At 43.3% G+C, this 17,175-nt stretch overlaps 1 protein-coding gene across 1 annotated transcript; it reads left to right on the forward strand.

Annotated features, from left to right (window-relative positions):
- On the forward strand, positions 1-14,059 carry LOC133570704 (uncharacterized). Its single transcript, XM_072916575.1, has 4 exons — positions 1-19; positions 3,301-3,561; positions 11,726-12,417; positions 14,054-14,059. The coding sequence occupies exons 1-4, from the start codon at positions 1-3 to the stop codon at positions 14,057-14,059; spliced, it is 978 nt and encodes a 325-aa protein (XP_072772676.1).
- The last annotated feature ends 3,116 nt before the right edge of the window (positions 14,060-17,175 follow it).

The raw sequence follows: 17,175 nt of genomic DNA on the forward strand, positions 1-17,175 counted from the left end.
ATGGTTGGGGGAGAGCAAGGTTGGGGTGGGCGGGGTTTGGTGGTAGCGGGGGTGTATAATGTAGCCCGGAAGAGTTAGGGCTGCATGGGATTCTGGGTATTTGTTCTGTTGTGTTTATGTTGTGTTAAGGTGCGGATGTTCTCCCGAAATGTGTTTGTCATTCTTGTTTGGTTTTGGTTCACAGTGTGGCGCATATTAGTAAGAGTGTTAAAGTTGTTTTATACGGCCACCGTCAGTGTAACCTGTGTGGCTGTTGACCAAGTATGACTTGCTCTCACTTATGTAAGCAAGCAGTAGTTGAATACAACATGTGGCTTGGCTGGCACACTGTAAGTACAGGTTGTAGAGGGCGTTAAATGCTGTACCATCACGGCAAGCCCTTATTATAATTGTTAGGGTGAAAATCTGAAAATATTTGTCCCGGGAGATTTCTGGGAGAGGCACTGAAATCCGGAAGTCTCCCAGGAAAATCAGGAGCTGAGCCGCATCAGAGTGATCAAAGAGCCGCATGCGGCTCCGGATCCGCGGGTTGCCGACCCCTGTACTAGGGGCAGATGGAGGCCTATAACACCCCACTACCATAATGTGGTGATTTCTAGCTAATTCAATTTCAAGTGCTAACAGTTCAAGTTCTTTACTTACTGATTCAGAGAGCACTAATTTAACATCAAACCTCTGCTTAATATATATGGCCACTCCACCACCTTTTCTTTGTCGGTCAGTACGATAGACATTATAGCCATGAATGTAAATATCTTTATTAAGCACAGATTGTTTAAGCCAAGTTTCAGATAAGACTACAATATCAGCATTTGTTGAGTTTATCCAGATCTTTATCATATCCAGTTTAGGGAGTAAACTCCGAACATTGATATGAATAATCCCAAGACTAGTTTTAAAATCTGTAGGTGGAAAACCTTGTGTAGGTGTATCAGGGCCTGGATTAGTCTCAACATTTCCCGAGAGCAATAACAATAATATAACTAAACATTTGCGCTTAAAGTTACCATCTTTTGAGTCAGTCTTTAATCTGTGAAAGTAAGTTCTCACAATAGGGGAGGATGCAGTAATGTTGACGTGATCTCTCAAAACAAGGAAACAATAAGAATGAATGGACTCTACCATAGTATGCAGCCATTTTGTTTTGTCCAAAGTCACAGAAATCTTCAACTGAGATAAGGCCGAGGTTATTTTGTAGCTGCCATGATGATGAAATGTCAAATTATCAAATATGTCAAACTGTGCATCTTGAAGTAGCATAGCTCGTGGGTGGGGGTGACCAGACCCATTTGGGACACCAGTAAAACCACACGAAAGTATAAAACACAATATAATAATTTGTGACATAGTGAGAGGAGAAGTTCCACTTGTTTTACCACTTTTGATGATGTTAGCAGACAGGGCTAAAGACTAGCAACCAAGGCCGACGGGTGGAAGCCCGTAGACAAAGCCAATGGCTGGAGGCAAACAGCAGGTCGATGGAAGGCTAGTAGGCAGGTCGATGGTGGAAGGCTAGCAGGCAGGTCGATGGTGAAAGGCTGGTAGGCAGGTCGACGGTGGAAGGCTAGCAGGCAGGTCGATGGTGGAAGGCTAGAAGGCAGGTCGATGGTGGAAGGCTGGTAGGCAGGTCAACGGTGGAAGGCTAGCAGGCAGGTCGATGGTGGAAGGCTAGCAGGCAGGTCGATGGTGGAAAGCTAGCAGGCAGGTCGACGGTGGAAGGCTAGCAGGCAGGTCGATGGTGGAAGGCTAGCAGGCAGGTCGATGGTGGAAGGCTAGCAGGCAGGTCGATGGTGGAAGGCTAGCAGGCAGGTCGACGGTGGAAGGCTAGCAGGCAGGTCGATGGTGGAAGGCTATCAGGCTGGCCGATGGTGGAAGACTAGCAGGCAGGCCGATGGTGGAAGGCTGGCAGGCAGGTCGATGGTGGAAGGCTGGCAGGCAGGTTGATTGTGGAAGGCTAGCAGGCAGGTCGATGGTGGAAGGCTAGGAGGCAGGTCGATAGTGGAAGGCTGGTAGGCAGGTTGATGGTGGAAGGCTAGCAGGCAGGTCGATGGTGGAAGGCTAGGAGGCAGGTCGATGGTGGAAGGCTAGTGGCGCGGTTGGTAGAGTGGCCGTGCCTGAGGGTTCCTGGTTCAATCCCCACCTTCTACCAACCTAGTCACGTCTGTTGTGTCCTTGAGCAGGACACTTCACCCTTGCTCCTGATGGGTCGTGGTAAGCGCCTTGCATGGCAGATCTCGCCATTAGTGTGTGAATGAGTGAATGAGACGGGATGAGTTTGCTAAGTACAAAAATGAGTCGAAATTTTTGAATGAAAGAAACTTCTGTTCTAAATGTGTCCTCTAGATGTCGCAATAGCAATTCTTTGTATCTTTGTATATGATGCTACATATCTAAAACACAACTAAAACACATGATGTTAGCGCACCAGTCGGGGAAAATGAGCAAACTACATCAATAACATCCTGTAATTTGATTTTGATATTATTTATTTATCTTGATGGATTGAAAATGAACACCAATGAGTTGACTGATGAACATTATCACATAATTGATTCTGAAAGTGTAAAAAAGGACAACTAAAGATAGAATACTATTGTATGTAAAAAAAAAAAAAAAAACATGATTTGTACATTTTCAGAATGTGTTTGTTCTATTTGTAAACAAAGAAAACAATCTGCAATTTTCTTTATTTTTACGTTATCTTGCCGTGATTTTAACAGTCCGGCCAACTTGGAGTAGATCTTTCTCCATGTGGCCCCCCATCTAAAATTAGTTTAAACACCCCTGGCCGAGATCTTCCTGCGAAAAGCAGATAGGAGAAAAAAATCTAATTATGAAACGGAATAGATCCCTAAAGATTTGTTGAGTAATATCAAGGATTATCCGTCGGTGGCGTTCCCAGACATGTGGAACTATCTTGAGTTCCAGACGTCATTCTACACCACAAATTGTGGTTAAGTTTAGAGATAAAGTTTAGGTGTCATAGACCGTATACAGAATACAATATTTACACACTTTATATCAGTGAGTGTAAAGTTAAGAATGCCTCAATCAATGCTGCCTTGTACTTATAATAAAACTTGCTCCTCATCAAATATCCAAGTCTGTTTTTGTACTCACTTTTGAATACATTTTAGTGGCTGGGACAAAAGGAAGTATATCCCGTGTTTTTATTGGTTGTTTTGTTACACTCTTTTAACACAACACACGAAAGAACACAAATAATGTCATTGTGTTAACAGTGTCAGTCCAAAACTATTTCTATTCTCTCTTTATCTTATTGACTTATTTACCCAACAGACGTTCAACAGCCCCTTCACATTAAAGAGGAAGAGGATGATCCACAGCCCACCTACATTAAAGAGGAAGAGGAGGATCCACAGCACACCCACATGAAAGAGGAAGAGGAAGATCCACACATGAAAGAGGAAGAGGAGGGAGAGTGTGTTGTAGGGCAGGAGGAGGATGATGTCAGCAAGTTTCCACTGACTGTTGTCTCTGTGAAGACTGAAGAGCATGAAGACAAAGCACCTGAGTCCTCACAGCTTCATCACAGTCCAAGTAAGCACATATCATTTTATTCTCAGGGCATTCAATCCATCACAACTGGACTGTTCACTTTGTCTTAGAAGACTCAGCCAAATAGGCTTCATCACTTCATGCTCATACACTTCAAGTCTTAAATCTAATCATTGGATTTTAGAGGGGAACTGCACTTTTTGGGGGAATTTTTCTATCGTTCACAATCATTATAAAAGACATGATGGTGGATCTATATATATATAAAAAAAAATCACATTCTAATTAGGACTGGGCGATATGGCCTTTTATTAATATGTGGATATGTTTAGTCCATGTCACGATACACCATATATATGTGGATATGTTTAGGCCATGTCACGAATTTAGAGGGGAACTGCACTTTTTGGGAATTTTTCTATTGTTCACAATCTTTTTAAAAGACATGATGGTGGATATATATATATATATAAACAAAAATACATTCTAAGTAGGGCTGGGAGATATGGCCTTTTATTAAAATCTCTATTTTTAGTCCATGTCACGATACACCATATATATGTGGATATGTTTAGGCCATGTCACGATACACCATATATATGTGGATATGTTTAGTCCATGTCACGATACACCATATATATGTGGATATTTTGCCTTAGCTTTGAATGAACACTTGATGCATATAATCACAGCAGTATGATGATTATATGTGTCTACATTAAAACATTCTTCTTCATACTGCATTAATATATGCTACTTTTAAACTTTCATGCAGAGAGGGAAACCACAACTAAGTCAATTTAGCAAAAGTGTATTTATTAAACAGTTATTAAGCAGTGGTACAAACATTCATGTCATTTCAAAACAGAAAGTGCAAGATTGTCAGACATTTTAAAACAAGCTATTAGTTCACTTCTGTGCATGATGTCACTAAGATGACATATCAAAACAACACTAAATTAAAGTGCACTTTCTGTACAGAACGCCACTACAATAGTTTAAAACAAATGAAGTGCACTTTTGTGCATGATGTCACACAATATATTTCAATAAGTGTCATATAATAATGAGCTGCATAATAGGAAATCAAATAGTGTATGTCCTTCACTATGTGGTAGGTTCCTGCGGACGATATCTCCTTCTGATGTGGAAATGGTTGCTTGGGCATTTTGTTGGTGTGGCACAGAACGGAGATGTTGACATGCAGAGTTTCAAGCACTCTTCATTCTCTAGCGGGTGACTTTTCAAATGATGCTACATTAGCAGTGCTGCTACTTTTTGTAGCAACGCTTTTGCCGCATACTTGTTCACCATCTACCCGCTTGAAGCCAAACCACCGCCAGACGATGGACCCCCTGCTGTTTGTTTTGGGAACTATTTCTTCCTTCATTTGTTACCAGATTGGCACCTTCTTTCTCTCGTATTACCAGTAGCACCACAGCTAACGTTACCATGCCGCTACCTGTTTGCTCCGTGAGAGCGTATGACGTTGCACACGTGACAGTATGTGACGTATGTAAGAAGGTGCGCTTGTTTTATGTCTCTGTGAGAAGGAGAGACAAGAAAGAGTGAGAAGAGCCTGTAGTGTAATGCCTGCAGCTAAAAGCAACTGTGTGAGAACGTATACTCCAATATCACCATATAGTCATTCTTATACCGCACGGAGACAAACCCACGATATATCCAGTATATTACATACATCACCCAGCCCTAATTCTAACTCATAAATGTAAATAAAAGTCCACTTGCAATGGAGCCAATGGGAGGTCCTCTATAACCATCCAAAATACACCAACAATACTCCATTTGCATTTTGTGGCTTGAATGTCCACCAAGTGTTAGTTGAGTTGAGTTTATTTGGAACATGCATGCATACAACATGATACATCACACATGCATGCATACAACATGATACATCACACATGCATGAATACAACATGATACATCACACATGCATGCATAGAACATGATACATCACACATGCATGCATACAACATGATACATCACACATGCATGCATACAACATGATACATCACACATGCATGCATACAAACATGATACATCACACATGCATGCATACAAACATGATACATCACACATGCATGCATACAACATGATACATCACACATGCATGCATTCATACAATATGATACATCACACATGCATGCATACAACATGATACATCACACATGCATGCATGCATACAATATGATACATCACACATTCATGCATACAACATGATACATCACACATGCATGCATACAACTTGATACATTACACATGCATGCATACAACATGATACATCACACATGCATGCAATATGATACATCACACATGCATGCATACAACATGATACATCACACATGCATGCTTACAACATGATACATCACACATGCATGTATACAACATGATACATCACAATTTCCAGTTTGTCTTTTCAACATGTTGGAAAAGGAGTAGGAAGATTTACTTACTTACTTACTTAGTCCTCTTGCACTTCAGGGCGCGTAGAGCCGACCATAGCAACCAGGTCTCTCCATCTGGGTCTGTTGTGGGCAAGGTGTTGAGCTTGTGCCATAGTCACATTGCAGGCCTTAAGGTCCTGGGCTAATACATCCAGCCAGCGAGTCCTGGGGGCGCCTCTAGGGCGTCTCCAGCCAGCTCGCTGCGGGTTGAAGTCCAGGATTTTGCGCGTGGGGTGTTCCCCCGGCAGGCAGATGACATGGCCATACCAGCGCACTCGCCGCATTGCCGCGAGGCGAGAGGCTGGGAGCTGTTGGGTTAGCTCTCTTAGGGTCTTGTTGGTGACATGCTGGCTCCACGTGATGCCTTCTATCCTCCTGAGGGCTCTGGAATCAAAGCCATCTAGCCTGGCCGCCAGGATGTTATTCAGCGGCCATGTTTCCGAACCGTACAGAAGGACAGAGATGACAGAGGAATTGTAGACCCTCAACTTGGTGTCCCGAGATATGTGCCGGTGTCGCCACAACGGTCTCCACAGGGACTGCATGACGGAGGCTGCAAGGGTGCGACGGCGGTCCACCTCTCGTTTGAGGTCGCCGGTGTTGGTGACTGTCGAGCCGAGGTATCTGAAGGTAGGGACAAAGTGGACAGGGGTATTCTCAAATAAGAAGGGTGGTGGGTCTGGTCCATCGCCGATATGCATGAGTTCGGTTTTGGACCAGCTGATTTTCAGGCTGAGCTGTTTGGTCTCCTCATCAAACACACCAAGGGCCTCCCTGAGCTGGTCAGCGGTCTCACTGAACAGGGTGGTGTCATCGGCGTATTCGAGGTCCTTTAGGGTGTAGTTTCCAAGTGACACCCCGGGGACTCGCACACAGACTCTGGACATCAGGTGGTCGATGACACAGTTAAATAGTTCTGGTGCGGCAACACAGCCTTGCCTGACCCACTCAGAGTCTTTACAGCTCACACGCACACAGCTTTCTGCACCCTGATACAACTGCTGAAAGAGTGTGGTGATTTTAGTTGGGACTCCGAGGGACTTCAGGATGTTCCAGAGGGACCCGTGGTCCACAGTGTCGAAGGCAGCCTTAAGGTCAATGAAGGCAATGTAGAGGTGCCGGTCCTTTCTGAGCTCCCGGGCCTTTTCTATTAAGAGCCGGATGGCAGAGATGTGATCCATGGTGGAACGATTGAGCATGAAGCCGGCCTGTTCTTGGCGGCGTCTGCTTCTGGTTGCAGGTAGAGCTCGGGTGAGTAATATGCGGGTAAAGAGTTTACCGGGGATGGAGAGGAGTGTGATCCCTCTATGGTTGCTGCAGGTCAGCTGGTCTCCCTTATGCTTCCAAAATGGTAGTATAATGCCCCGCCTCCAGTCATCAGGCAGCGACTCAGAGACCCACACATGGTTGATGATCTGTGTGAGCCAGAGGATGATGTTGTCTCCTCTGGCCTTCAGCATCTCTGCTGTGATGGTACATAAGCCAGGGGCTTTTCCATTCTTGAGTTTCGTTAGGGCTGCTCTGACTTCAGCTGGAGAGACAGGGGCGGTGGAGCAGTCCGGGACTGTGGTGGTGTGGGTTGTAGGGGTGGGGTCTTCTGGGGCAGGGGGATGGTTGAGGAGCTCGCTGAAATGCTCCTTCCAGCGGCTGATGCAATCCGCTTCAGTGGAGAGGATGTTGCCAGCCTGATCCTTGACTAGGAAGCAGCGCTGGCGGGGGCCCGCTTTCCCTTTGCGGAGCAGGTTGAAAAGCTGCCGCAGGTTGTTGTTTTGGGAAGCCGTCTCCATAGCTGTCGCCTGGTTGCTCCAGAAGTTCGCCCTGTCGCGTCGAATAGGCAGATTGCGTTGGCTGTTGAGGCGTCGATACAGGTCCAGGTCTCCCCGCAGACGGGCTGCTCGTCTGTTATTCACGATATCTAGTGTGTCTTGTGATATCCAGGGCTTCTTGGTGGCAGGTCTCGTCCGCCCGATTGATTCTTTGGAAGCCTCAATGACCTTGTTTTTAAAGTGAGGCCATTCTTTATCAATCCCACTGGAGAGGGCATTGAATCGGTTTGCGATGGAACATCTGTACGTCTCCATGATGGTCGGGTCTTGCAGTCGTGAGGAGTCTAGCCTGGGGGAGGCATTAGTTAATGCCCCTGCCTTGAACTTCAGCCGCATGTCGGCTATCAGCAGGCGGTGGTCGGTGTTACCAAGCTGTGCACCTCTGAAGACACGGCAGTTGGTGATGGATGTTTTCCAGCGGCGGGATATGAGGATGTGGTCGATGGCTTTCTTTGTTTTTCCATTTGGGCTGTACCAGGTCCAATGATGGATCCGCTTCCGGGGAAACCAAGTGTCGGCGATGCAGAGGTTGGTGGCTCTGCACAGATTAAGCAATCGTTGGCCGTTATCATTGGTGGTGCTGTTGATAAAGACGGGACCTGTTACTGCCGGGAGGGTGAGGTCCTGGGTGGAGATTGTAGCATTGGCATCTGTGAGGACGATGACAATGTCATGAGGGGGGGCTGCCAGGATGGCGTCATGTAGCCGGTCGTGGAAGGTGTCCTTTGCCTGGTCTGGGGTGACATCAGTTGGGCTATAGGCGACAATAACTGTCATCTTCCCATGTTGGTGTAATAGACGGACAGAGAGCAGTCTATCACTGACTGGTTTCCAGCTGATGATTGACTTCCTCCGGTATAGCGGGATGGCTAGGGCTACGCCGTAGAGGCCTCTACCATCATTTGGGCCACTCCAGAGAAAAAGGTGGTCTCCGGCGGTGGTCTCTCCAGTACCGCGCCAGCGTGACTCGCAAAGGCCAGCGAGGGTAATGTTGTAGTTGGAGAGTTCATGGGAGAGAAGTGTTGCATAGCCGGGGCGTAGGAGTGTTTGGACATTCCAGCAGGCAATGCGGGTTTTGTAACGGAGATCCAAATGTCGTAGTTCGAGGGCATGCAGGGGTCTGTTGCCAGGGTAGTCCGTCCGGTTAAATCTAGTTGCTCTGGTTGGATTCGTAACTGTTTAGTTTTCACCATGCTGGGTAGTTGGCCCTGCGATGGCTAGTCAGCTGGTGGGGCTGCCACCTTACAGCATGCTGACAGGCTGTGAACCCCTTACGTATGGCAGGGGGTTCGGCGGAAGCTGCTCATTAGTGCCATCCTGGTGCCGTGAGCCCCCCGAAAGTTACAGGTTCACCATGCACTGAGCCCAGGCAGGCACCAGGTAGGTTTAAGCTGTCGCACCTCGTCAAGGTTACACAGTTCCTTGTCCTGGTGGGGTGAGGCCCCCAGAACAGCGACAGCGGCCCCCAGGACAGCGACAGAACAAGTAGGAAGAAGCAGAGCTTATTTAATTCTACCCCTTTTCTTTTACATAACAGTTGCGAACACTTTTGTTCACTTCCTGTTCTCAATGTGTTCACAATATACTCCATAAGTAATCACAATAAAAATAAATAAATAATAATGAGTGAAGTAAGTTATATTTCATATGGTGAGATGAGTAAGATGATGTAGAAAATGAATAATGGATGAAATAAATTGAGAATGTTTATCTTCTTCTTTGTACTTTGTAAACACTTTAAGTGTGAAGAGTTTCTTGAAGTGGATCATATTAGTACATTGTTTGATTGCTTTGCTTCATCCATTCCATCATTTAATTCCACATACTGATATACTGAAGGTCTTAAGTGTTGTACGTGCATAAAAATGTTTTAAATTACATTTTTCTCTAAGATGATATTTCTCATCTTTATTTGAGAATTGTTGTACATTCTTGGCTAGCAGGTTATAGTTTGCTTTGTGTATCATTTTAGCTGTTTGCTAATTCACTATGTGGTGGAATTTCAGTATTTTTGATTCAATAAATAAAGTGTTTGTATGTTGTCTATATCCAACATGATGTATTATTATAACTGATCTTTTTTGTAACACAGTTAATGAATGAAGTGTACTTTTGTAGTTATTTCCCATATTTCTACACAATAAGTCAGATATGTAACACTAGTGAGCAGTAGAGAATATGAAGTCATTTTTGTCCCAGGACTTATTTTGCTTTATTCATTATTGCAATGTCTTTTGCCACCTTATGTGGTATATTTTTTACATGAGATTTCCAGTTCAATTTATCATCTGTTATTACACCCAAAAATCCGGTTTATTTTACCCATTCAATGTCTACTCTGTCCATTTGGACTTCTCCTGTAACCAAATAGCATTATTTTACTTTTACTGAGACTCAAAGATAGTTTGTTTTTGTCAAAGCATCTTTTTAATGTGTTCATTTCTTCTGTTATTATTTGTATTATCTTCTGTGTGTTCTCTCCTGAACAGAAAGCAGTTGTGTCGTCTGCAAATAAAACTAACTTTAAGTCCTTTGTAACTTTACAAATGTGGTTTATATAAAGATGAAACAATCTTGGTCCCAGTATTGATCCCTGGGGTACACCACAAGATATATCTAGCCGTGTTGACATATTTTCACCCATCTTCACATATTGCTTCCTGTTGGTTAAATAGCTTCTTACCCAGTTCAAGACCAAACCTCTGATGCCATATCCTCCTAGTTTTGTTATAAAAATATCATGATTAATTGTGTCAAATGCTTTAGTTAAGTCCATGAATACTGCGGCCGCACATTCTTTACCATCTATTGCATTGCTCATTTCTTTTGTTATTTGGATTAATGCTATCCATGTTGACATATTTGCTGTGAATTCTGGTGTGTAGTTAGTAAACTGGTGTATGTCTCCATTCTTATAAATTGGTACGACTTTTGCAATTTTCATTTTGTCAGGGAATTTGCGGGTTAGAAATGATACGTTGCTGATATATGTCAGAGGTTCTGAAATGTCTTCTATAACCTTTTTTATGGTTACCATATCTATTCCATGACAGTCGGTTGAGGTCTTGGATTTACAATGTTTTACAATTTTGATTATTTCTTCTTTAGTCACGTTCTTAAGAAACATGGAATTGGGATTTCTGTCTATGAGCTCACTCAAGTCCTCAACTGATCCATCATCTGCATTTGGAAATCTTTGTTCCACATTTTTTCCAATATTAACAAAGTAATCATTAAAACGTTCAACTATTTGGTTCATATTGTCATTTTTTGTATTTCCATGTAGAAAGTACTGGGGGTAATCTTTCTTAGCAGCATTTTTAATGATGCTATTTAGGATGCCCCATGTTGCTCTCATGTTGTTTCTGTTCTTCTTTAATAATTGTCTGTAGTATTCCTTCTTACATGTTCCTAGTATACCAATTAGCTTGTTTTTATATTTATTATACTTATTTTCTGCCTCTATAGATGTCTGTGTTATTAATATTCCATATAATGTCTTTTTTTTGTGACAAGCATTTTTCAGTCCTTTTGTCATCCATGGTTGGTTGTTTTTCTTTTGCTTCTTACTAACTTCTTTCCATGGACAACATAAACATTGATATTATACATGTGGGCCAATACATATATATATATATATATATATATATATATATATAGATATATATATATATATATATATATATATATATATATATATTTGATGTGGCAAGCTACTTTTGCAGTGTAGCTTGTAGTGTAGCGTGCTACAATTCTCTGAGGATAGCTTAGCTACATTTAATTGAGAGTAACTTGTAGCTTAGCTTACTACATTGTCCAGGTAGCTTGCCCATCACTGTCTATTTGGCCTAGCTCACATGTCAATAGTTTGAATACTGCAAACTTCAATACAGTAACACCTCATTTGTTCTGCAGACGTCCAGCGGGTGTCAGCGGGGAGTCATGAAGAGGAGTGGCACACCAGTGTGGGACAGAAGGAGCTACAGGCCCCCTCCCACATTAAAGAGGAGCAGCTTCATGATGAAGATGAAGCTCAGTCCTTACAGCTTCATCACAGTCAAAGTGAGGAGAACAGAGGGGCGGAGCTTGTAAGTCAACACATCACAGAAGCTGATGGAGAGCATTGTGAAGATATCAAGTCAGAACCAGACAGCATCTTTGCTCCACTGTCAGACATGGACCACATGTCTGACAGTGACATGTCTGACTCTTCTGATCACAGTGACCACATCCAAAAACCTTTGGAGAGTAAAAATGACTCTAAAGGTGATACGAGACATCACACTAACAACAAACACTTTGAGTGCTCTGAATGTGGGAAATCATTTAGAAAGAAGAGTCATTTTACAGAACACATGAGAACACATACTGGAGAGAAACCTTTTGCTTGCTCAGCTTGTGCTAAAAGATTCAAAACTAAGAAGGAAATGATATTACACATGAGAACACACACAGGTGAGCAATCTTTTGCTTGCTCTGTTTGTAAGAAGAGTTTCTCCAGAAAGGAACACATGACCACACACATGAGAACACACACTGGAGAGAAACCTTTTGCTTGCTCAGCTTGTGCTGAAAGTTTCAACACTAAGAAGGAACTTATATTACATGTGAGAACACACACAGGTGGTAAACCTTTTACTTGCGCCGTTTGTAAGAAGAGTTTCTCCAGAAAGGAACACATGACCAGACACATGAGAACACACACTGGAGAGAAACCTTTTGTTTGCTCAGCTTGTGCTAAAAGATTCAACACTAAGAAGGAAATGATATTACACATGAGAACACACACAGGTGAGCAATCTTTTGCTTGCTCTGTTTGTAAGAAGAGTTTCTCCAGAAAGGAACACATGACCACACACATGAGAACACACACTGGAGAGAAACCTTTTACTTGCTCTGTTTGTAAGAAGAGTTTCTCCAGAAAGGGTGACATGACCATACACATGAGAACACACACTGGAGAGAAACCTTATGCTTGCTCAGCTTGTGCTAAAAGATTCAACACTAAGAAAGTCATGATCACACACATGAGAACACACACAGGTGAGAAACCTTTTACTTGCTCTGTTTGTAAGAAGAGTTTCTCCAGAAAGGGTGACATGACCACACACATGAGAACACACACTGGAGAGAAACCTTTTGCTTGCTCAGCTTGTGCTGAAAGTTTCAACACTAAGAAGGAACTTATATTACATGTGAGAACACACACAGGTGGTAAACCTTTTACTTGCGCCGTTTGTAAGAAGAGTTTCTCCAGAAAGGAACACATGACCAGACACATGAGAACACACACTGGAGAGAGACCTTTTGTTTGCTCAGCTTGTGCTAAAAGATTCAACACTAAGAAGGAAATGATATTACACATGAGGACACACACAGGTGAGAAACCCTTTGCTTGCTCTGTTTGTAAGAAGATTTTCTCCAGAAAGGAACACATGACCACACACATGAGAACACACACTGGAGAGAAACCTTTTACTTGCTCTGTTTGTAAGAAGAGTTTCTCCAGAAAGGGTGACATGACCATACACATGGGAACACACACTGGAGAGAAACCTTTTGCTTGCTCAGCTTGTGCTAAAAGATTCAACACTAAAAAGAAAAGTATATTACACATGAGAACACACACTGGAGAGAAACCTTTTGCTTGCTCAGCTTGCGCTAAAAGATTCAACACTAAGATTGAAATGATGTTACACATGAGAACACACACAGGTGAGAAACCTTTTTCTTGCTCTGTTTGTAAGAAGAGTTTCTCCAGAAAAGAACACATGACCACACACATGAGAACACACACTGGAGAGAAACCTTATACTTGCTCTGTTTGTAAGAAGAGTTTCTCCAGAAAGGGTGACATGACCATACACATGAGAACACACACTGGAGAGAAACCTTTTGCTTGCTCAGCTTGTGCTAAAAGATTCAACACTAAGAAGAAAATTATATTACACATGAGAACACACTCAGGTGAGAAACCTTTTACTTGCTCTGTTTGTAAGAAGAGTTTCTCCAGAAAGGAACACATGACTACACACATGAGAACACACACTGGAGAGAAACCTTTTACTTGCTCTGTTTGTAAGAAGAGTTTCTCCAGAAAGGGTGACATGACCATACACATGAGAACACACACTGGAGAGAAACCTTTTGCTTGCTCAGCTTGTGCTAAAAGATTCAACACTAAGAAGAAAATTATATTACACATGAGAACACACACTGAAAAGAAACTTTTTGCTTGCTCAGTGTTAGAATAATTATGTATATATTATCACACTAACTTTAGTATCCTTAAAGTCTGTTGCTTTAGTTATTAGTTATTGTGCTCAAGATAGACTTTTCTATTTGTGCAAGGACAAAAACGTCTTGTCTGAGGGGTGGCCTCAGCCACAGATGTTATCTTTGTTTTAGCCCGCTAACAGCCAAGGACTTCAAGGACCTCAACGAAGATAAGACGACAACACGCAGACGAAGCAGAGACTTTAAGGACCTCAATGAAGATAAGATGACAACATGCAGACAAAGCGGAGACAAGGCGAAATCACAAGGCCCCCACCACATTCTGTCACGTATTGTGCGTCCTGGACCTGCTTTGCATAAAATATGTGACCACTCTTTTTAGAGGCGGCCTCAGTGATGTTGACTGTGGAACTCTTGAATAAATAGAGGGACGCGGGAGCTGAACCTTAGAGCGTAGGGCAAGACTGTGACTAAGTGTGCAGCTCCATGTGTTCTCCTCATGAGCTAAATTGAACTCTGTCTCTGCATGATTCCTTGCTTCTTGTCTGATGAATATAAGTCATAAGTGTTTGAACCTGTCCAGTCCTTAGTGGATCAAACATAATAGTGAGAGTCCAGTCCATAGTGGGGCCAGCAGGAGACCATCCCGAGCAGAGACGGGTCAGCAGCGCAGAGATGTTCCCAACCGATGCACAGGCGAGCGGTCCACCCCGGGTCCCAACTCTGGACAGCCAGCACTTCATCCATGGTCACCGGAATAACCACTGCACAAGGGGGAGAGTGCGTGGGGGGGCAGAGGAGAAAAGAAAAGAAACGGCAGATCAACTGGTCTAAAAAGGGGGGCTATTTAAAAGCTACAGTATACAAATTAGTTTTAAGATGGGACTTAAATGCTTCTCCTGAGGTAGCATCTCTAACTGTTACCGGGAGGGCATTTAACACTTACCGAAGCGACTCCTGTGCTTGGCGATGGCTTCCTTCTTGTCTGGCTTCTCCAGTTCATCGCAGAGGAAGGGAGGCACATCCACAGTGACGCTGACTGGTGTTCTCTCGTCAGGGGTCTGTCTGCAGCCAGCAACAAACTCCCTGATCAAGTCATCTACGTAGCTTGCAAAATACAATTGTACATGTTCCTGCTCACAACATAATATACTCATGGAGAGTGAAACCTGACAATATTATTATCATGATACAAAGTGTAAGTGTACATGTTTTGTGTCCTCTACACTTACGGTATGTTGGCTCTGTCACGATTTTCTTGACCACATGGCCCCCTGCTTTATACTTCGGGTAGCGTACTGCATAGCGCTCAGCACCCGCTTGTGTAGTGGCTATAGGGCGGCTGGAGTTTTCATTCCAGTGCAGCCCAGCAAGCAGGTTCCTAGGTGTGGTAACAGAATAATGTAATAATTAGTACTAAAGTATGGCACACACTAGTGACACTGAGATTAGTGTGGAAACATACCTGCACAGCATTCCGATGTATGAGAAGACATACATTTTTGGTGCGAACTGTATAAGATAAAAGACACTTTATTCAGTCATGCGTCCATACAATGTGTGTGTAAATGTATAAATTGTTTGTAAATTTGAATACAAATGTTTGTGTATTAAACTGTTTATAGTCAGCTATTAAAGCTTGATCTCCTGCAATAATGAAGCCTTTTTGTTTTTAATTTTAACACCACGCCAGAATTGTTTGCAATCTTTCTCACCAAGATGCCTAGCCACTAGAGATGCGCGGATAGGCAATTATTTCATCCGCAACCGCATCACAAAAGTCGTCAACCATCCGCATCCACCCGAACTAACATTTAATCAAAACCGCACCCGCCCGTTGTTATATATCTAATATAGACGATGCAAGGCATTAGTGAGGTTATAAAGCTTTTGCCTGTTAAAGAAAGGAGACTGATCCAATGCAGCAGAGACATTCAATGCGTGCCACGCTGTCACGGCCCAGACGCACACTAGTGCGCAATCATCTGGGAGCCGCGCTGAGCGCACCTCCAAGCGCGTTCGCGCCACTCAAACTGCTGCAGGCAGCTGCGTTCTATCTTGTTTTAACATCCTGTGGCACTCTTCTGGGATCACGGCGGACGAAACTGCTCATGCTCAGGGTGTTTGTGGAGATTCGGGGTTTTGCACAAATGTGATGCACCATGTTAGATGTCCCGGTTTTGTGACTGTCGTAGACATAAACAGCGTCGCAGCTCTTGCAAATCACGTAGCCAGCATTACTATCATCCTGATTTACAACCTCATAAAAACGAGTCCACGCTGAACTTTTCTGGCCTTTTTTTCCCCTGGTCTTTAGTATTCCCTTTTTTAGTTTGTCGCGTACCACGTTTGCTGCCGGCGTTGCCATCTCTTTTTTTTTTCTTCTTCTGTTGTGGCATATGCTGCAGGTGCCTGCTCGTTTTTTGTATGTGGGTAACAACATTTAACTATGTATATATATTTCCAAATTGGTTTAACTACCACCCGCCTGAATCTATTTAAAATCTAATTTTTTTAAATTTCAACCGCCCGACCCGACCCACGGATAAAATCTTTTTTTTTTTTTATTTCAACCGCCCGACCCGCAGATAATCCGCGGACTCCGCGGTTGTGTCCGCAAAACGCGCATCTCTACTAGCCACTATGTTGGACCTCTAACATTCTCTTGCTTACACTGACTGTATCAAGGCTACATTTAGTATGCTCTAGTATTTTGCTCCCTGGCCCCCAAAGTCCTAGTGGCAGGTGGTAACCACCGACGCCACCTACTGGCGATCAGCCTAATTCTCACCTGTATGATAAGGCTATGGAACGCCTCCACCTTGGAAGTCTGGTGTTCACCCGACAGCATGGCGATACTGTATCTTTCAGCAGGGACTTGTTGTTGACCATCTCCTCCAGTTTCACTGCTGAGCGTGAACCTAAACATACATTTAAAATAGAACAATGTTTCTACAAAAATGTTCCAGTCAACTTAAACTGGTTATTTACTTACAAGTTTATCTGAATTTTTTGACTTTCAAAAGATGTGCAGGAAAATACTGCTAGTCCCTCACTGCTTTCGGGCAACCTATTTGCCTACTCACTTAGTTTGAGACATTTCTTTTGCAGCCTTGTACCGTGCAGTT

This window comes from Nerophis lumbriciformis, linkage group LG28 (genome assembly GCF_033978685.3).
Source record: "Nerophis lumbriciformis linkage group LG28, RoL_Nlum_v2.1, whole genome shotgun sequence".
Lineage (NCBI taxonomy): Eukaryota > Metazoa > Chordata > Actinopteri > Syngnathiformes > Syngnathidae > Nerophis > Nerophis lumbriciformis.

What these genes read in the sequence shown, in the direction of transcription:
- LOC133570704 (XM_072916575.1), top strand. An exon ending in ACAGCTTCATCACAGTCCAA is followed by an intron (nt 3,562 to 11,725) that starts GTAAGCACATAT and finishes TTTGTTCTGCAG; the next exon opens with ACGTCCAGCGGGTGTCAGCG.